This window comes from Sciurus carolinensis, chromosome 1, assembly GCF_902686445.1.
Source record: "Sciurus carolinensis chromosome 1, mSciCar1.2, whole genome shotgun sequence".
Taxonomy (NCBI): Eukaryota; Metazoa; Chordata; class Mammalia; order Rodentia; family Sciuridae; genus Sciurus; species Sciurus carolinensis.
The window spans coordinates 87,651,401-87,673,290 of NC_062213.1; the positions used below are offsets into that span (position 1 = coordinate 87,651,401).

Here is a 21,890-nt window from a genome sequence, read left to right on the forward strand (position 1 = left end):
AGGAATGCTTTACCACTGAGTTACATCTCCAGATCTGTCATCTATCATCTATCTCTCATCTACCTATCTATCTATATCTATCTATTTATCATCTATCTATCTATCATCTATCTATCTATTTATATTTTGAGACAGGGTCTGGCTAAGTCACTCAGGTTGACCTCAAACTTGCGATCCTCCTGCCTCAGCTTCCCCAGTCACTGGGATTAAAGATGGTCTGTCTTTATGATGTAAAATTTCACTGTAATGTCTGTGAGTTTTTCCTTCTCTGCTCTGTTGGAAACTATGCACCATTCCTTTCTCAGGATTTCAATCTTTACTTTTGGAGAATTCTCATTCTTTTTATAAAAAAATTTTTCTCTTATTTTATTCCTCCTTATAAAATGTCTACTTAAAGAAGTATCTTCTCTTTTATTTCTTCTTCCACATACTATTTATTGAATGATCATAAGAAATATATAAGCCTTGTTAAAAGGGAAATACTATTTATCTGATCTATAATTGATCTTGAAAATCTTCCTTCTTTGAAAGCTACCAAAAACTGCAATTCCTAAATATAGCCACAAGATGTCAGTCAGTCATCAAGAAAACATTTGGGCTGTGTTATTATTTATTTAATAAAGCACTGCTGAGTAACCATGACATCAAATGAAACCTGAAAGATTCTTTGGCAGTCTTCTCCAAACAGTACTTCCCCTCCCAATTGAATACTTAATCTCCAGTTTCAACGGCAAGATTAGTGTGCAAACCGGCCTTTCCCGAATTTGCAACAGAGGTATTCCTGCCACTTTAACTTCAGGTGGAAATTCTTGCAATTCAGAGTAGATTCTTACCAAAATCCTTAAGAATGAAAATCCACCCCTAATACTAATAAGCACAGTCTTATCTGTTCCACACAAATTATCAGTTCCTTGTGATTAGTTCAGTTCAAGCACATTTTTATCAAGCTCCTGTAACTTGCCAGATACTGTGATGGGAACTGTGGAGTCATAGATAAAGATGGCATGGCTCCTGCCCCCTAAGATACTCAGAGACTGTGGGAGAAACATGAAGAGGCACCTACTTTCCATGACACACAGAAAGTACCTTGATGGAGAAATGAATGGAATTATATGGGATTGCAGAGGAGGAGGGGGTGGAGGCATGTGGTCAGGGAAGGAACCTTGGAGAAAGGGATGCCTATGCTGAAATTTGAAGGACAAATTAATACATCCTGACAAAGTCACAGGAAAGAGAAAGGAAGGTGGAAGTCTGACTTGGGTAGATGAATTACTTTGAACAAAGGCACAGAAACAATTCTGAGCAGATTTGGGGTCCTGGAACACTGGAGCAGAGAGGCAGTAGTGGCAGATGAAGTTGGCAAAAGTAACTTGGATGGGCTGAGGATGATCTGGAGTGTAGAGAACTGTCTGACACCTCACCCACGCACTTCTTCATCACCTATAGCATGCCACCTTACAGAGGTGCCAACTGATGAGGGAGAGGCATGGGCAAGCCTGCTGACTGCAGCCTCACCCTTGAGCTGTGTTGAATGACTGTGAAGTCCCTTCCTAGGTGACTGAGACAGCCTCTCCAGAAGACCAAGGTCCTAGAAAAGCTGTGCCCTGGCCAGGTCCAAAAAGCATTTGCCAGGTTTGCTGATACTTCTTGATGCAGAGGACCTAGGATTGAAGTTGAGCAAGGAAAGCTTACTCGAACAGCGTTGACTATACCAAGAGATAATACAAGATAGGTAGTTCCAACTTGTTCTGAGCTTTCCTGTCTAGCAAGTAGATACATCCATTGTGGGCTCAGATTAAAGAGCTTTGTTGAATTAACAAGCCCTTCACAGGGCTGGTGAGGTTCACTTCCTTACATTTCAAAAGGTCAGGCTGCTCCCTTCACTGATTCATGGTAGTCTGGATCAATCCAAACAATTCCCCAAACTACAGGGAGTTGTCATGAATTGTTCCATAAAGTGAACTGAACGTGGTATGTGCAAGAGGAACACAAAATGAGCCTAAAAAAGGCTATGGTGGTAAACACAAAAGGATCCTTTAAAGAAGGTAGCTAAGCAGATGGTACTAGAAACAGCTGATTAGTTAAACACAGTGTTTTAAAAAAAGAACTAGGAAAAAAGGAAAAGAAAAAAAAAACAAGGTGCAGTTTGTTAGAAGGTTGCTTTTTTGGGGGGGGTTTCATTTTCTTTCTTTCTTTCTTTCTTTCTTTCTTTCCTTTTTTAATATTTTGCAAAGGAAAAACACTGGTAATATTTCTTGCTCTATGTAACTGACAGATTCCTCAGGCAGCTCCCACGAGAGAGAAAGGAGCCTGGTGTGTGTGAGTTGGTCTTTAAATATTTCTTCAAGCTTGTTTCTCTGACTGTGTTAATAACCAAGTTTCATGGGGGTAGAACTTCCCCAGGCTTCCTTGAGTTGGACTGTTTATCATGGCAGCAGCTGGAGATAAGCTGGACACAAAGAGGATTTGTGTCTCAGGAGGGTCAGTCCCTAGATACAGAAAGCACAGGAATTTTCTCATTAGTAGGAAGTCAGTGGTAGGCACTCAGGGCTTTCATCACATACCCCCAGTGCAAATGGCAACAGGGAGCAGGGCATCCTGGAGGGGTAGAGTGCTCCATGATGCTTTCACTGGACAACTTGAAACTTCCAGAGTGGACTTCCTTGGGAGATGAAAGACATTAAATGCCATGCACACTTATGAAGTTTTTCAGGGGAGGTAAGGAGTACATTTAATATTAGTTCCCACCAATGACACTGCAGTGCCCTGGACAACATTTAGCTCATGATAGGTAGGGACTTGAATATACTATTTGAATAAACACATCTTTGTGCCTGTTTCTAGACCAGCTTAGAGCACAGCACTGACATGACATACACACATTTTTATACTTAAAATTTCCTTTAAATATGTTTTTTCATAATTTTTCATAATAGAGGGAAAGGCATGCTAAAAGTACATTTCACACCTGAGTGAAAACAGCAGATCCCAAAACCATTCACTTGAAGAGGTCACCTGAAGAAGAATCAGTGGAACACACACTCAAGGGGAAAAATTGCTATTGTAAGAATTTTCAATACCTTCTCTATGTATGGAATATGCTGGTTTGGTTTTTGTGTTATTCCTGCTTTTTCTGAACTTTATGCTGGTCCCTACTGCTGAGAAGTGATCTTAGAAGGCCCAGTTGTTCTCTTCTTCTTGTACCTCCTCTAAGAAACGAGACACAGGAGTAGACTTGGATACAGAAAAGACCAGGACAGTCCTCATGCCACAGACACTCCTGACATGGAGCTAGGGGACCCCTTCAGGCTGAACTGTAGGATCCACCTCCTAACAATGTCATGGCAGGAAATGTGCTGGGCAGAAATGTCTATCTTTCTGCCTTTGGAAATTTCTGCAGCTTCTGCAAACAAACTAAAAGCCCCTTTCTATTCCTGTTTCTTCTCTACTTTCTTCCTTTTAAGGAAGTTAAAGTCCTAGTCAATTCTCCAGTGTGAAGCCTCTGGGTCCTTGGATCTGACACAGGCTGAGGTGTGGAGATGGAGTGAAGGGGCTTAGGCCAGATCCTGTCCAGGCCGCATTCTCTCAATAGGTAAACACCAAGTCAGTCCCAGTCAAGAGGACTGGGAAATTTCCAATTTCTTGGAAATGCATAAGTTCACAGCTCTGGGTATTTTGATGACTCCTTTTGAGAATGGACACACACACAACACACAAACTTCATCTCCTTCTTGGTTGGAAGTAGGGTGTGGACCCCAGATTGAGAATCAGTGACCTAGAGGGTGATCTCATGGTCATTTGCATTTCTTCCCAGCTTCCTCCCAAGGAGGGATTTACCCATACACATCATGCAGATGCCCTGGAAGCAGTCATGTGTCTGGACAGTCATAGTAGTCGGGAACAGCTGATGGCATAACCTGGACGTTCATCAGTAATGTCTATCTTCCTCACATTTCTGTATCTCTCATTCTTTACTCTTCCAGCCTCACTAAACAAAATGCCAATTTTTTCCACCCGACCAGCCTGCCTCCTGGACCTCACTACTTCCCATTAGTCAAGAGGCAAAGAACAAAGCCAGCAAACCAAACTGAATCCTTTTATTGTGCAATTTCCTTCTACCAGAAAAATTTCTAAAAATATAAACACGAAGTCTCTAAAAAATACTCAGAATAAGATCTGTAATCTTCTTCCTCTTCCAAATTAGGGCCAAAATTTTTTTCAAAGCTGATGGGCTATGAACATGCATCTTCATATCATCCACAAACATAACAATCAGAGATGTTTCTCTTTGTGCAGAGATGTTTCTCTTTGGAAGCTCATTTGTGATCAGGATGGAGTCAGAGACAGAACTGAGGAGAAATGGGGAGAGAAAAGTTTCCTAGGTTCCAACTTCCTTATGCAGATATAGAAGATACCCCCTCATTACCCTCCCCTCACATGGAATGGGCTGCCCTAAGCCAAGCTCCACTGGACTCACTTGGAGAGATTTATGGGAGTATGGTTGCCATGCTGTAATCCAGGAAGGTGAGACTGGAGATGGACAAAGAAACCAGGTGGGACTGTGAATGGGAGAGTTGGCCAGAGACAAAGCCCTCAGCAGAATTAGTAGTAAATTGTTCCTATTGGTCCTAGATAACACTTAGCCTGGAGCAACAGCATCTAACACAAGGTTCAAGCCCTGAGGGCCTCCTAGGTAACAGTGTCACCCCTACAGCAGGGAAATAGCTGAGTCGTAGGTAGCTAGAGGTTGGCACAGGGTCCCAGGGCACCTTACTCAGCATCAGACATGAATTTGAAGAACTCTGGGGTCACCCTGGGACAACCTGGTGGGATTCCTTAGGTAATCCTGGGTCTGAGGACCAGGATTCCAGCAGCAGCCTGGGTATGAAATAGAGACAAGTGGGGGCTGGAACTGTTTGTACTAGAGTTACCACATTACCTGATCCCTGGAGGGCAGCAGGCCCAGAGTGTAGGCACTTGTTGAGTTTCCTGTCAAAGGGGCAAACCAAGTTTCTGCCTAGTACAGAGAGCTCAGATGAAACTGGTCTCACTCCCTGATATGCTTTTAGAGTCTCCACTCTCACATTCCCAGTTCTGTTTTAGGTGATGCTCTGAACCATTTTAGGAAAACTTACAGGACACCAAATGCTAGTCCTGAGGATTTCTGACTTTGAAGGTGTTCTTAGAGTAAGGCAGGGTCTACACATGTGCTAACAGTCCTGCCTACCCCACCATGGCCTTGCAGGTACTCGGCTGCATGGACCCTCATGAGCACAGAAGGAACAAGACTTTTCAGGGAGTATGTTGCAAAGACTTGCTTTCCGGGGCAACAGAAGGCAGAAGAAGAAGGTATGCAAGGGTGGAGACAAGGCTATACAGTTGCAGAAACAAGAATGCGCCCACATGCCAGCGATTCCACTGAAGCTTCCAGTTCTGTAGGAGTTCACATGGATGTTTCATATGATGGTGGGAAGAGGAACAGGGGCTTACTGATAATCAACTGGGAAGCCAGGCCTAGGTATCCCAGAGTTCATGGGTGAGAAGCCAATGAACAGAAAAGGGGAGGGCCCAGGAATGGTAGGAAGGGACCTGAGGCACAGCCTGCCCTGGCTGAACCTGTCATTCCCATTCTTCTCTTAGGATACTGGCCGTCTTGTTCAAAAAAAGAGATGTTATCTTCTTGCTGCAAAGGCCCCCAGGGTTGAGCTTACTGCAGGGTCTCCTGGTCACAGGAAGACAGCACAATAGGTCCCCTGGTGGGAGACAGGAATACAAAAGTAGGTTAACCCAGGAGGGCAGGAACCAATGAAGTTTGGAGGAACATATGTTCCTTAGACAGATCCAGAAGGAGCGGGCAGAAGACCACCACTGGCATCAGGATAGAACTAGGGAAGGGCAGGACAGAGGCCCCTCCAGGGAGGCCCGTGCTGCAGGAGACTCAGGCAACTTCAAAAGCACAAAACACCTTGGGTTTAATCAAGAGGTTTGCCTCCAGTTTGGATCACATTCCAATCTCTCACATGCTTCACCCTGGCTCTCTCACTTACTGAGGCACTGCTTCATTCTAGGCTGTGGGGTGACCCTGAAAAGCTGCTCTGATCCCCAACCACACTCTTCTCTGTCTTGGCTTCACTCCCTTACTTACTAACTCTGCTCTTCTTTCTCTTAGGACCACCCTTACTCTCCTGGGTTCTCTTCTCAAACCAAAATTAAAATATGTTCTACTGCCTCTGCTGGGGCCTGCCTAGCCCTGTCTTCACACACACAGCAAGGGAAGCCTGGCTGTTATTTCTGTGCAGGGAGTCCCAGCATTTTCCCAAGTGCCTAAAGGATGGGAAAAACCTTAAGAACCCTGAGTGATAGGTTAAGCACCTCCTCTGGCCCCACTCCAGGGACAGAGGAAAGATATCAGGGACCTGTACTCTCTTGGGACCAGGAGAACCATGGCTGGGCTATGGTCAGGTTGTGTGACTTTCTAGGACAGGCCCCATCATCAAGCCAAATCTATCATTCCTCACCCAGCCTTGTTGCCCCCTGAGGCAGGGATCACTGGGCCATGATGGAGGAGAGAGAGGAATCAGGGTTTGGGTGAGGAAAAGCAGGCAGCATATAGGAGACAGGGAAAGAGAAGTCCTGATGAAGATTCATCATTTCTGAGATGATGGCCCTATAATTCAATAGGAAGCTGGAACAAGCTTGTGGGTGAAAGAGTTCTAGTATCCCTGGGCTACAATCAACATCTAGAGGAGCTTACAGAAAATTAGGATCAAGGATGGCACCTCAGTCCTTTTGCCATTCAGCAGATAGATTCTTCAACTAGAACTACTTGTGGATTTTTAACCCTGCAACATCTTGTGTGGAGATCCGCTTTCTGCTGGTGCCTTGTACAAGGAAGACAAAGGGCACTGTAGAGCTAGGGCCAGGGCCTGTGTGCACAACGGAGGAGAAAGCAGAGGGAAGAGGGATGCTTGGCAGGGAAGAGAACAGGTCTACTCAAAGGACAGCAGGTCTGGGTGAGGGCCCTCATTGTCAAGGCTGGAGGTCCGTGCCTGAGGAGGGGGGTTGCTGTCCTCCCAGGACTCAGCCAGGCTGATTGGGCTCACACTGAGTTTGAGGCCATTCCTCTCAATGAGGCCAGGGGAGGAGGCTCTTCTGTGCTCAGTTGCCTTTAGCTTAGATTCATCTTGGCTGTCCTTGTGAATTAGGTCAGGCACCGATAGGGACACTTCGCCATTGGGCAGAACCTCGCCCCTATCTCCCATTTCCATGGTGGCCTCTGGCTGTGAAGCATCTGTTGGGGCAGGTTGGACAGTGAGAGGGGAGTCCTGGGACTGCCCAGGTGACAGCTCTGTCCCATACTCCAGACTGCTGAGGACGGGCTGTGACGATATCAGCATGTCTTGGGTGGTCTTCAGGGCCCTAGGTGTTCGCTTCCTTGTTATGGGAGGTGGAGGATCCAGGCGAGGAAAGGCCTCCTGGACTGATCTGTAAGATTAATAACAATAAATATGCAAGCTTTACAAATGGCGAGATATTAGTTCACCCCATTGTCAAGTCTCTAACTTCAATTTCACCTTTAACTCACCCAAATGGGTGAGTTCGCCCCTTGGGTGAATAAGTGCTTCGTTTCCTGGGCACCCATTCTGGGTTCAGGGTGCAGGTCTTAGCAATTTCAGCACAACAATGAGCTTTTGGCCTGTTCCATCCTTACTCAGTGTTCAGAGCAGCACAAAGTGCTGCCTGTAGCAGACAGAATAAAGATCATCAGGGAGTTGTGCCATATCAAAACCTATATAATAAGCCCCAGAGAGGGTATCACTGCTTCAGAAGCAGAGATGTTTAAAACAAGGCCTGGCCTGGTGTGGTGGTTTACATCTGTAATGCTATCTACTTGAGAAGCTAAGGCAAGAGATGGCAACTTTGAGGCTAGCCTGAGTAATGCAGTGAGTCCCTATCTCAAATAAAAAATAAAAAGTGTTAGGGATAGTAGTAGTAGTAGTTCATTGGTAGAGCACCTCTGGGTTCAATCCCTAGTAACAAACAAAAAAACAAATAAATAAATGGAAAACAAGACCTGAAAGGACCTCTTGGTTGAAAGTGGAAGAAAGGGAGGGCAGCAGTGGGCTTCTCCCTTCCTGTGGTTCTCAGGCATCAGAATCCATCTGGGTAAGTTGCTAGGTAATACAAATTCAGCTCTGCCAAGTACTAACTGTGTGACATTAAGCTACTTACTTGACCATTCTGAACTCAAGTCATAGGCAAAATGAAAATCTAATCTACCTCCCTGAGCTCTGTGAGGGTTAGATAAAATGATGCTGTAAAGTATGCATATTTAGTGCTTTAGGACACCATGGGCACTCAATAAGCATTCCTATGTGTACAGAGATGGAAGCCAATTCCCATGAACATGGCCCAATCCTTCTGCTTTTCTTCACTTGATAATTCCATATCCTTTCCTCAGGGCTGTTCTCCATGGACACATAGCAGTCTGTCCTTGCACCTACCCATTCAAATAGAATATTGGGTAGGTGGAGGGACTCACCTTTCATCCTCCAGCCAGGCCCCTGATGTCACGTCAGCCCCACCAGCCAGCTGAGCCCCCGCAGTCTTGTTGATCTCCATCACGCCCACACTGTTGAGGCTAGAGGGCTCCTTTCTCCTCAGGAGGTCGTTAACTTTGGCCCCCATGGCTTTGCCTAGGTTCTTGAGATGCTGGCTGCTCCCCACCCTCACTCCTGGCCCACCAGGCTCTGAAGAACCTAGGGTGGTGGATGAACTGGGGGCCACAGGTCTGGACAGGTGGGGAAAGGAACGGCTTGACTGGAGCTTCGGAGTGAGGGCTGTGTTCAAATTCTCAAACATGCTGTGGTCAACTATGAACAAAGAAGGAAGAAAGAGAAACTGATGAATAGAGGGGAGTAGGACCATACTACTGGGCTTTTATTTGCTTTATACCATGCCCCAAACTTGTAACTCCTTAAGGCTTCAGAAGCATTCAAGAAATAGCCAGCAAAGATGCTCTTGGACTTTCCAGGACAGTTTTCTTGATGGGACATAAACCAGAAATTCCAGTTCTGTCCCACCCAAGTTAATCAGTGACTGATTAACCATAAAAAGGCAAACATTCCTTTAAATCAACCTCTTTGACTCAAGCTTGATCCCTCTACCTGGGGTTACCAGGCTCTTTGAAGTAAACAAAAAATGAAAATGAAGCAATGAAATGTGACATGTTTACATTGCCACAAACACATGCTGAGCTCTCTGACTCGGGCGCTGGGACAGAAGCCCGTGGAGGAATGGCAAGTATGAGGCTTGGTGCTGGATGTCCCCCTCTGAAAGCCACAGGTATAGCACATTTTCTCCAAGGAAAATGGGCCAGCAGGTCCTTAGGTCTCCTGGGATGGAACTGGGAGACTGGGTCAGCTCCTGAGCAGAGAGGCCATGTAGTGGATCAGAAACAGCTCATACCAAGTGGACAGGCACTCACTCAGTGGCAGTAAAGCTCAAGGATCCTGACAAACCCCAGCTCAATTCTCACAACAACCTAATGTGGGGAACATGGTAAGACATCTATTTATAAATGAGGGAGGGGCTCAGAATAATGAACAGCTAGGGCCTAATGTCACCATGCTAGCTGATGGTGAGTTTGGAATAGAACTTCTAACTCAGAGCTCAGGCCTTTTTCTCCTGCTTTGCTCTGACTTAAAGCAGCTGCCTAAATATACCTGGTAGATTGCCCTTCTCTTGGGGATCTCTCTGATCTGAACAATGAACTGGAAGGACTGGGTATGAACCCATTGGGTTGTATACATCTGTAGGGCAGAGGCCATGCATCGTCCATTTTGTCTTCACACCTAGACTGAGTCTAGTACTTAATAGGTACTCAATAAATATTTTGAATTGAATTTCTAAAATCAATTTTATAGATGGACAATTCAGAAGGCCAAGATGTTAGTCCCAAGGTTTGTTGTTGGGCAAAGCTCTAGGCTATGCTATCAGAAGGCCAACATGTTAGTCCCAAGGTTTGTTGTTGGGCAAGGTTCTAGGCTATGCTATCCATACACTGGCATACAATAGGCACATCTTCCTACCTCAAAAACCCACCAGTAGTCAAGGCAGCCAGACTCACTCTGGGGCTCTGAAATTGGGTCTGAGTTGTCCATACCAACTGCCCCAGATATTTTGCCAGTCTCGGAGAAGAACAGGTTCCATTTGGTCCAGAGGTTACTCTCCTTGTTAACACATTCACTAAACCTTTCCTAAAAAGTGTACTTTTGCTTCTATTGGATATTGGCATAAAGCAGTTTTTTTTCTGCCCTGTACTACTGAGTTCTGGGTCAGGGGGAGCATTTCTCTTTCTTGAGGTTTTTTCTTGAGGTGGCAGGGAGAAAGTCATTGGAAGAGGGGTGGAGACTCTGCCCTGAGTATGTGAGCCCCATGGTTTTACCTCTGTAATGGCCCCTAACCTATGTGAAGGTGAAAGCACCATTGTGGGTAGGGGACGTGCCAGGTAATTTGGATTACAGCATCCCTGGGATAGAGGGCCCAAGCTCTCTGGGCTCCAGATGTGTACCCGCCACAGCAGTAGGAATTCCCACTCACCCCCAACACACTGGGACCTTGACTCCTGTTGCAGAGAATAACCACAATTTACCTATCATGTCTCAAATCCCTCTCATTTTCCTTACTCATGTACTCTGCAAGGTAGCAAAGATTATTTGGAAACAAAACAATTCATTACCTTCCAAACCAGAAAGAATATGGGCCATATTCTTGGAATATAAAATCTTAACAAAATGCTTCAGTGGGATACATAGGGAAAAGTAAGCTCTCCACCATTTCCTGGATCAGAACTTTCTGTGGGAAGTTTCCTTAGTGGTTTAAGATGAATTTTCAGAACAGACACATTCATCTTTTTAAAGTATAAGTACAGAAACCTCCTGTCAGAGTGATTTCTAATTTATGAATTATGAGTATATGAATAGATTACCATTATTTTTAAAACACACTTTTTATAATAAGCAAATAACTTTTTGATTAGGCACCATTTTGGATTCCCTGTCCTCCTTGTTCTACACCCTTCAAAATCTAGTCTATAAAATAAACTGAATTCCTAAGTCACTTAAAAATAGCCTGTCATCTACCCTCTTTACAATTGTCTAAATCTTTCTGGTTAATATACCTGTCTTTATAATAAAATGGTAAGTTCTTTGTGGGGGACTTTTCTTTAGCACTTTTCATTTTCTGCAATATCTGGCTTAGGGTCTAGTGTGATAGTAGGCATTTAATGGTAGTTTAATTGATGTTCACTTTTAAATTAATTCTTAAAAACTGGGTGCATGATAAGCTGACAGTGCAGAGAAACTGCTCACAAGTCTATTTCCATTTATAAAAACCACCCAGAAACTCCTCTATAAAGTCATTGTTGGGGTTCTTGAGGTCAGGAGAAACTGCCCTTCTTTCCAAAGTGGGCCTGCCTGGGGCCTCCATCCCCAAAACTGAGGGTTGTGCAATGAGTCTCTTTTCTGCTGATGACTCTAATGACCCCCGCCTCTATCCCTCCTGCCTCAGGACAAGAGGTTTGGTGATTCTGAAAATAATGGTGATGGAGGAAAGAAACAATAGAATCCCTGCTAGATGGCCCTCCCAATAGCAACCCCCGACATGCACATACCCAAGTTGAGGAGGGCATCTGGGGACATAAGTCATCCACAAGGAAGAGGGTATCTTACCTGTCCGAGAAAGGGGCTCGGAAAGCAGGTGGGAAACAAATGAGAGAAAGACATATTTTATGTAGTGACCAGCCACTTTGAGTCACCTGCTGTATGGGTCACCAGCAACAGCACACGAGAGAGGATACAGCATTCAAGATGGAGGACCTGCTACTAGGAGTGTAAAAAACCCTAGAAGGACCACATTCCCATAAACTCTTCAATAACTAAACCAAAACAGAGTCATATTTTTAAAACTTTTCCAATAGCACTTAGTTATTTGGCCTCTCAAATTTCCCCCCAATATTTTGAGCCCCCTTTACATTAAATATACTTTGAGTTCCTAGTTGATAGTGAGAGAAATGTGATGGGCTAAAGCAGAAAGAAATTCTAGGTCCCCTGGGTCTGAAGTACATCACTCACATGTATGCTATTTACATTTATTTACGTATGTATAAATTGCTAGACTTTAGCCAGGAAGACATTCATCCACTCCAACTTAGAGTCTAAATTAACAATATGGAAAAGTCAAACAGCAGCATTTGCCCACTATCACCCAGGTAGCTGATGGAGGAGAGGATTATACATCTAGTATCTTAATTTATAAACTCATGATCTTGCTCTACACCATGGTGGCCCAGTGAAATCGTTAGTGCCTCAAAAATGCCAAAGTATTCAACTTCAATTTGTATCCCAGTGTGTTTTAAAATTCCAAATCAGACCAGGAGGAAGAAACAGTGAGAGAAACCAGGTACTGCCACTGTCCTTCAAGTGTTTAAATACTGGGAATAAATAGATATGGAAAGACAACTCTGGGCTCTGTACAGAAGTTGATGGTACTATGTTCCTGCATAGGCCACACACTGTGACAGGAGCCATACACTACCTGATAAGTAGCTAGTTGACAAGTTGTGACAATCTGGAATGGGGCATCTTCAGCTTATCTTTCAAGGATTCACAGTCATCCTTTAGACTTACTCCACATCCCACCAGTATACAAAGTTGTTAAATGACAAATCAAAGCAGAGAGGAGAGGCAGCACTGCCTCCTTGGAGCCTACAGTCTCACCAGCAAATTGACTTAAAACAATGAACAATGTCCATTTGTGTTTTAATCACTTGCAGAAAAGAGCACCAACCATTGAAAAAATGTCTAATACTTATTCTTTGGAAATATACATTAAAGTATGTAGGTATAAAAGGACACAATTTCACAACTTACCTTCAAATACTCCAGAAAAAAAATTATGTGTACACATACATACATAGGGAGGGGAAACAAGGAGGGAAAGATAAATCAAATAGGGTCAAATGTTAGCAAGAGAAAAATCTATAGAGAGGGTCTATGAATGCTCTTTGTATCAATTTTGGTTTTGTAAATTTTATAAATTTGAAGTTATTTCCAAAAAATATTTAAAAATGTATAACCCTACACTCCATTTATGATTTTTCAAAATGTATAAATACACTCCACTGCCAGGTACAACTAATTAGAACAAAACAAAATTTAAAAAAATTTATACCCTAAACCAAAACAAACCAACAAACAAAATGAAAAACAAAAAACAGAAACTAAAACAAAAGGATTTAAAAAACAAACAAAAATATTCAGTGGCAAGTAAGGAAGAAGAAAAGCAAGACAGTCATTCAGAGAAGACATAGGTTCCCAGAGCTGGGGAGCATGGCAAAATCAACAGAGAAAAGTGACAATAGTAAAGGGGACAGAGAGCATCACTATGATATCGCTACTGTATTCTTCCTACTCCCTAGGTGTTCTCAGACAGGGCAGAGCACAGAGAAATGACAAGTCAAAAATATTTAGCAATTTAAAGGAAAAAAAAAAAGGAATCTTGCTTACAATAGACTACATCCATCTTTCAGAGGTGTAACCTAGCTGATGAATAGAATCATGTGACCTTGTGATGTCAACTGTGCTCAGAATGTTTATCGTCTGGACAACCCAGCCAGCCTCTTGGGAGCAGGCGTGTGATCGTCATACCCCGCAGTGGTCAAAATATGGAAAACTTCTCACTCCTCAGCATCTCTGGACTTCGAATCTCTTCCTCTGCCCTGAGCACTTTTCCTGACATTACGCCCTCACATGCCACCAGTTTACCAGGTAAACTATGGCACCACTAGGAACACAAAGATGTAGGGTTTTAGGAAGTTTTTACTTAAGTGCCTTACCAGATCATGTCACAGGATCACAATTTAGTGAGAAAGCCAAATTACACAGGGGAGAAAATAATTTTTCAAAATGCTACATTCCAGGTAAGTAATTCCTGCTATTTAATAATTTCTGACCAGGAAAGAATGGGGGAAACACATGTCAAAAATTTTCCCCCTAGAGCCTAAGTGAAATTTTAAGGTGGTAATCTGTTTACATAAAGAGCAGGTACTTGTTTTAACAAGCTGGAGAAGACTGAGACTTATCTATCATCAGGTGGTGGCTAAGCAGCTGGGGAACTGATAAGCATATCAAGGAATAAAGTTGGACACTGTGAAGACTTGCTATTCAAAGTGTGGGTCCCAGTCCTATATCAGCAACATCACATAGGAGCCCATTGGAAATGCAGAATTGGCCAGGCATGATGGTGCATGCCTGTAATCTCAGTAACTGGGGCGGCTGAGGCAGGAGAATTACAAATTTGAGGCCATCCTGAGTCATTTAATGAGACTTTGTTTCAAAAAGCAAAGAAAAAAAGAGAGGGTGGGGGTGGGGGCAGGGGGATAAAGAAAAGAAAGGGCTGGGGATGGCAGTGGTGGAGCATCCCTGGTTCAATCTCAGTACTGTAAAGAAAGATAGAGTTCAGGGCCCCACCCCAGACCACCACATCAGAATCAGAATCTGCATTTTTAACAAGATCTCCAGGTGTTTCCCAAGCATATAAAAATTTGAGACAAACTGGAATAGTTCTCCTAAATATCAGTTAATATACCTGACATTTATAAGTCTGTCACTCAAACTGAGCAGTTACTGCCCTGAGATTTGGGGCAGATCCACTTTTTATCAAGTGTTAGCAACCACTCTAGTGTGTGCCATGCAGCAAGGGCCCACATGACCCTACTCTGGCTGTGGGCATGAGATGCTTCAACTAGAGAAACTGGTTTCTCACCCTCAAAGGGACCATGTAACACAGCTATGCAGCCCATGACCAGAACTCACTCTCTGGATCCAGAGCACCCGAAGGCCAGCAGTGTAGAGTGAAGTCACACGTGATAAACTGCAGGAGGGTCAGGTACGGGTCAGGGTGAACCAGATAGGTGTCATCTGGACCATATATATATTTTTTTTAAGTACTGAAGATTGAACCCAGGGTCACTCTACTACTGAACCACATCCCTGCCCCTTTTAGTTTATATTTTGAGACACAGTCTCCCTAAGTTGCCCAGGCTGGCCTTGAGCTTACCATCCTGTTGCCTCAGCCTCCCAAACTGCTGGGATTACAGTTGTGTACCACTGTGTCCAGATGGGCCACCTCTCAATGCACTCTTTCCAGAGGATCTTTCTTAGGTTTGAATGAAACTTCCCCATTTGGAATTCCCCAAGATGTCATCCAGAATAGCTATGCTTAGTTGGATTTGAGAGGTCACTGATTGACTTCAGTTTTGAGATCCCTTGATGTACCAAAGGTATGTCTTGGGGAATCCCAAGAATCTCAGCTCACCAGAGTGTTTCTTCTATAACCCAGATATTACAAAGACAGCGGTACCCACTGAGGTTTCCAGCCCAGCTCAGGTCCTGCCATCCCAGTATCAAAGCAGTGCTCTCCGGCATGGGGTGCATAACACAGTGCCTGCACCAGGTGAGGCCTTCCCCAATTCCGGGTTGGGGCATGTGGGAAGCTGAAGATGGTCAGGGGTTGCTCCCTTAAGGGAAGGGTGTCTACAAGCTGGATCACCATGTGCTACCTTCTGTTTGTTCCTTCCTCCTCTAGTAGATACCCACAGGCCTGTGAGGCCTCTTACCTCTTCTCTCCAACTCTCCAAGTTGGTGCGGATCAGTTTCTGAGTGAGTTGTTGAGGGATCAAGATAGGCAGTAAGGCTGAGAAAGTGGTCACAACAAAGAAGGGACTATAGGAAGTTGAGGTCAGGCTGCTTGCTGGGCTACCTGTTGAGGTCAGAGGAGTAGGAGGACAAAATATCTCCAGGGAGGGAAGGACCTGACAGCAAGGTTTAGTGCCTGGACATCCAATAGCCATTTGTACCAATAGGGGGGGAAAAAAAAAAGCAGAGGAACAAATCTTACACTGTTCTTCCCACCCCATTTCCCATGCATTCTCAAGTCGCCATCAAGGTAAAGTGGAAGTCACCCAAGGTCATGCCTGACTGCCTGTCTTCTTGCCTTGCTGCTTCTCCTGATGACTTCCAGCCACCTCAACTTGACTGTCCCCCTGCCTGCAGCCCATGGCTCAGACTCAGCCCTTTCCTTTGCAGACTGCACCTTGGGGGACACCCAGAATGGGGAGCAGCTAAGGCGGAACTGCACCATCTACCGGCCCTGGTTCTCCCCTTACAGTTACTTTGTGTGCACGGATAAAGAGAGCCACCTGGAGGCCTATGGTTTCCCAGAGGTGGAGAGGGAAGAGGGCAGGGGGGACAACTGCCTTCCTGAGGACATGGCTGAGAGCATCTGCTCATCATCTTCCTCCCCAGAAAATACATGCCCCCGAGAGACCACCAAGAAATCCAGGCATGGCCTGGACTCCACAGACTACATCACATCCCAGGACATCCTAATGGTCTCCAGGTGGCAACCTGCCCAGCAAAATGGCTACAAGTGTGCAGCCTGTTGCCGCATGTACCCCACCCTTCACTCCCTCAAGAGCCACATAAAGGGGGGCTTCAAAGAGGGCTTCAGCTGCAAGGTATACTACCGTAAGCTCAAAAGCCTCTGGGGCAAGGACCAGAAGGCCCGGCAGGGGGACAGACTCTCCTCTGGGAGCTGTCAGGCTTTCAAGTAGTCTGGCTAGACACCTCAGGTACATAGGGGACAAAGCCTATTTATGTCTCTAGAGAGATGCCAATAAATCAAAGTTAGCCACAGTCTTCTGTCAAGTCTGAGGTCACCCTGTAGTCCATCCCAGTACCCAGTCAGTCCTCATCCCCTTCTTCTAAAGGTTGGCTAACAACACAAGACCCATTTCTCAGCCTATCCTTTCCTCTCCTTCTAAATAAAGACCATTCCTGAAGTCTGGGACTATCCTCCAAGACAGTGGTTCTCAAAGTGAGAGATTCCAGACCAACAGTATTAGTATCCCTTGGGAATTGTTAGAAATGAAATTCTCAGGCTCCACTCAGACCTACTGTGTCAGAAATTCTAGGGTGGGAGCCTAGCCACCTGTGCCCTTAACCAGCCTTCTGGGTAACTCTGAAGCAGGTCAGACATGAGAACCTCTGCTCTAGGATCTCAGACTTCTGGTCAGATGCTATAAGATCAGTCTTTGCCCTGTATTGGGGAGGAGAATTTGGATATCTTCCCCTGTTCGCAGGGGAGGAATCCCTACAATTTGAAAGGTTTCCTAGATGTAAGATCTTCTGAGGGGGTGGGATATAACACACTCCTGAGCTTCATTAAGGCAGAAAGAGATGAAGAGGACCAAGCCGGTCCCCAACATATCCACCACAATCATTCACTTAGAATGGGCATCTCTTGCTGAAGAACAAAGGCAACTTTGACCCTGGGTACATCTTTTCATGGCTATTTTGAGTCATGTCAAAAGGGGCAGGTAAGCTGGGAGTGGTGGTATATGCCTGTAATCCCAGCAACTGAGAAAGTTGAGGCAGGAGGATTGTCAAGTTGGAGGCCAGCCTGGGCAACTTAGAGAGACCCTGTGTCAAAATCTAAAAGAGGACTGGGGAGAAATTTCAGTGGCAGAATGCACTTGGGTTTAATTCCTAGTAAGGCAAAACAAAACAAACCAGCAACCAAAAAAGGGCAGGTTAAAGTGAAAACACGCTCCCTAGTGCCAATAAATGTGCCCAGTGACAGCCCTGACTCTTACTTCATTTCTATATGACCTTACTGCCAATCTGACCCAGAAAGATAGATGAGCATCAGGGATGCAGCAAGGACATTTATTTTGCTCATTATGTGATTTAAAAAAAAGAAAAAAGGTAGAATGCTTGCTGGTCTTATTTTCCTCTTGTTTCAGTTCCTTGATGATTCCGTGGGCCTCTAACTGCCATGGGGCATTTCTGGTCAGGGACCTGGCACCAGCCTTTCCTTAGTTTTTGTCTCCCCCATAATGGGCCAGGGGTGGTGTGGAGGGTCTTCCCTTGTCCTTCGAGAGGATATACAGTAACTTTTCTTGGGGCCTTACTTTATGGTTTAGCAAAGCTGCTCCTCCTTATCATTGTGCTGCTGAAGTATCAACTGTTGTTTTTTTTCATTCCCCACGGAGTGAGAGAAACTTGGCTCAAATTCCTATTGCTTCATACACTGTGAGACTGCCCCAGGGCCCACACTTGCCACTTCTACTTCTCTCCTGTTCACCCCACCCATTCAGAGTCTGGAGTTTACCTGTCACTTTCAGAAGCCAGGACTTGTAGGTCATGACCTGTCCACAGTGGGGTGGGTGGTTTCTAAGGCAACCTTGACATCATTCTCATGACACTGTTCCCTGAGGGACCAGATGAGTGACTGGGAAAATTGTTTTAGTCCTCACTCTGAGTTTGTGTTTCTTAACTGGAAAAAGACACCTGAGCCCTAGAAGATTTCTCTTTACATACATGACTGTGCAAGTGTGTCACCCCTTGATGGAACTCCTGAGCAGGTATAGAGAGAAGCACATTCAGGGGACCAGGAGGCCACTCATAGTCTCACCATTATCTGGAAGAACCAGGAATGGAACTGGTTCCTAATCTTCTGTCCTCTGCCAATCCACGCTCCCTCCTCCAGGGCCTCTGTATCACAGCACCAAATAGTCAAGAAAGGAAAAGCGGTCTGATGGCCAGCACAGACGCAGGTAGAGAAAACTAACAGGTAAACTGTACTGTACTCTGAGTCACTGCCAGGCACTCCCTGCTGGGTGCTTTAGCTTTTATTTTTTTGTTTATTTTATTTATTCATTCTCTTAGCAATACTGGGGATTAAACTTGTCCATGCCCAACAAGTGCTCTGCCACTGAGCTACACCTTGGCTGGGTGCTTAAAATGCAATCTTCTTTACTCTGATAATTGTTTCATGTACTATCCCATTTGACAGATGAGAAAATAAAGCTTAGTTGAGTTCACTCAGCCAAATAGAATAGAGGGTGTGATTTTTCTGACACTTCCCATTTTCTCCCTGGCCTGGCCTGGCAGAACATCAGGTCTAACAAACACTCTGCCTTCAAAATAGTTAAACGTTCAGTCCAAGAGTTTAGAAATGAGAAAGGTGAAGGCTGTTCTGTGAGATCCTGGGGCTTACTTCTGAAAAACTCCTTCCTTTCCCAGTGTTGTTCCTCTGTCTTATTTTAGCTCCACAAAAGGAAGCTCGCATTCCCAGGAGACAGGAATGTTCTGCTGAGCTGTGTGGCAATGAAGCCATAATTCTTCCTGGTAGGTATGGAGAGGAACCTGTTTTGCTCCCTGTATGGACATTTCTAAAATGGGCCCAATTAGACTCCTACCAAATTACACACCTCAGACATTTAGTGAGGGGGGTCAGTGAAATTATATAATCTTGATCTTAGTTATATTGGAAACTATCTATGATATAGTACTTTTTCATGCATTCAAAATTCTGCTTTCGCCAGGCATGGTGGCACACATTTATAATCCCAGCTATAGGGAAGGGGAGCCTAAGGCAGGAGGATCACAAGTTCAAGGCCATTCTGGGCAACTTAGAGACAACCTGTCTCAAGAAAAAAGTACAAAAGGGCTGAGGCTATAGCTCAGTGGTATAGCACTTGCCTAACATATATGAGGCACGGGTTTAACCCCTGGAACTGCAAAAATGAAACAAAACTCTGCTTCTACCCACATATTCTAACTCTTCGTTGTAGCGGGCTCTCCTGTGTATCACAGTATATTCAGCAGTATCCTTGACTTCCGCCCACTATGTGCCAGGAACATCCCTCCCCTAACTGTGACAAAAATGTTTCCAGACATTTGTCAAATGTTCCCTGGGGGAACAAAATTATTCCCAGTTAAGACCAGTTGTGTTCCATATAAATTGCAACAGAGGGTGCCTCCTCCCCACTCCTTCAAGGAACATGTGAATTTTTTCTAAACTTCATGCCCTTAGAACCATGTCACAAAAGTGATGCTGCCTGGCTTGGAAACTGTGTGGAGGAGAGGGGGACAGAAGGAACAGGTGAAATAGAAGAAGCAAGAAAAGACAAAAGTTTTTAGAAATATGAAAGGTTTATTTAGCAAAAGCCACTAGACTAGTGACAACATCCAGGGAGTAAGTGCACTTACATTAACAGAATCTTTTCCCAGAGAGTTGATCCAACAGAGTTAATGACACAACAGTTTTGGGAAATAGAGGGATGGGGGGAGAAGGGATAGGAAAGTAGGAGGAAGCAGTCAAGCAAAGAGTAAATAAAGGCATACAACTCCTAAACAAGATCAGTTGAGAGGAATGAGACTAGAAAGAGGTTTTACAGATAGTATTGACATAAGCAGGAATATAAGGAATATAATTTTTAGTCCCCATATGCAGTCCATCCTGTGCAGAGAAATTCTTTTCTGGCTCTGCAACTGTGAGAGCCTCATGTGCCCAAGAGTCTGCTGGCACCTGGGGTGGGCTGGCCACCAATAAGGTAGGGGACCTTGGTGTCCACATGTCCTCTATATAGGGCAGAGTAGAAAGATGAAAAAGAAGGCCAAGTTGAGTTAGCAGAGCAAGAAGCAAGGAGGGAGGAGGACAGAGTGACATCACTGAGCAATCAGGTCTGCAATATTTCCTTTTCTGCCCAGTTGGTCCCAGGGAATGTGGGTAGGTGGTGACACTTCAAGACTTCTAGATATGTCCTTCATCTCAGCTCCACACACCAAGTGTGCACAGATTTGAGTCACACTAGGGAGGGTGCCAACATATGAATGAATGCCCCAGGAAGGGCCTGAATCAGGAAAAGGGTGAGATAGAGGCAGGTGGAAACCAAGGGCAAAAGTTTTGAATGGGTCCTAAGTCAGCATCACAGATAACTTACTCTAATTATTTAATCTCATCTCCATTTCTTCCTCCCCTTTACAAGTTTTTTGAGACCGCTTTATAGACATTTTATTCCCCATTTATTCCCCACCCCATTCTATATAAGCATTCTCCATCCAAAGTCCATACACTTAATCCATAAGCCTCTGGCTTTATCCTTAGCTCCTGCTTCAGGCAGTGGACCTTGAGAAACAGACCTTCTACTCGCCTGGATACTCAAAATCCTGATGGTTTCAAAAGTCCAAGACTTAAGGAATCTTGGGTTAGGATTTCATAAACCAGCTAGGCTGAGCCAAAGTGGATTCCTGATAGTTGCTCCTTTTGCTTTGTGTATCTCACATTCCTGGTTCTTCCTTCCCTGTGTAGCTAGGCTACTTCCAATGGTTAATTAGAGAATATAACATACAGAATCATGCCTCTCCAACTAGACACACGTTAGGAAAACGACAAAAATCTATTGTTGATCCCTGGAGGAGATCTCTTTTCTCTTTTCTCCTATCACTTCTTAAAAGCCTACAGTCAGTACACACACACACACACACACACACACACACACACACACACACAGTATCCCATCCTACTTCCACTGAAACCCTCATGCATCAGAGAGGGCTATTTAAAGCTGTGTTTATTTCCTTTAATTTGAATTTTCCTATCTAGAAGAAATCCAACTGTGGCTATAAGAAAGGACTGAATTTGCATTTATATAAATTCCAAAGTAAAGCTGGGGTTGAAGAACTTCATTTGTGGCAATTACATCCTTATCAATTGGCCACATAATAATACTGCAGTCTGATCTATAGTTTGTAGTCCAGGATGAAGATTTCTTCCCCTCAAAATATGACTCAAGCATATCTGAATCCTTTCTTGTGGCATCTGAATATCTGTTAACAGCCACTTAAGGCCTTATGGGAGCAAAAGGAGCTTTTCCTCACAAGCCTAGTCAGTCTATTACTCAGTGGAGATCCCTAGGCAAGGCCTAGATGGTAAAAGATAAAGGAGTTGCACATGGCACTTTTTATAAGTGTGCTCAAGGC

At 44.5% G+C, this 21,890-nt stretch overlaps 2 protein-coding genes across 8 annotated transcripts in view; one reads left to right on the forward strand and one right to left on the reverse strand.

The window, feature by feature from the left end:
* Positions 1–4,082: 4,082 nt before the first annotated feature.
* LOC124985172 (carboxyl-terminal PDZ ligand of neuronal nitric oxide synthase protein-like) overlaps positions 4,083–21,890 on the reverse strand; it is a 330,263-nt gene continuing 312,455 nt past the window's right edge. For 5 of the 7 annotated variants that reach the window (XM_047553676.1, XM_047553666.1, XM_047553653.1 and 2 more), the window contains 2 exons: positions 8,543–8,873; positions 4,083–7,485 (listed from right to left, as the gene is read on the reverse strand). In XM_047553676.1, the coding sequence (XP_047409632.1) occupies positions 6,990–7,485; positions 8,543–8,873 (827 nt within the window). In that variant the 3' untranslated portion in view covers positions 4,083–6,989. The remainder of the gene's footprint in view (positions 7,486–8,542; positions 8,874–21,890) is intronic. The other 2 variants (XR_007108816.1, XM_047553682.1) reach the window with 2 other exon arrangements.
* Positions 13,727–16,675, forward strand: Spata46 (spermatogenesis associated 46). Its single transcript, XM_047553710.1, has 3 exons — positions 13,727–13,829; positions 15,403–15,516; positions 16,149–16,675. Exons 1-3 carry the CDS (start codon positions 13,727–13,729, stop codon positions 16,673–16,675), a joined length of 744 nt encoding a protein of 247 aa, XP_047409666.1.

Bases quoted from the DNA above. Each gene is read 5' to 3' on its own strand.
- Spata46 (XM_047553710.1), top strand. From the start codon at position 13,727: ATGGAAAACTTCTCACTCCTCAGCATCTCTGGACTTCGAATCTCTTCC. The intron at 13,830-15,402 runs GTAAACTATGGC...TCTATAACCCAG, and splicing joins ACATGCCACCAGTTTACCAG to ATATTACAAAGACAGCGGTA. The intron at 15,517-16,148 runs GTGAGGCCTTCC...TTTCCTTTGCAG, and splicing joins TAACACAGTGCCTGCACCAG to ACTGCACCTTGGGGGACACC.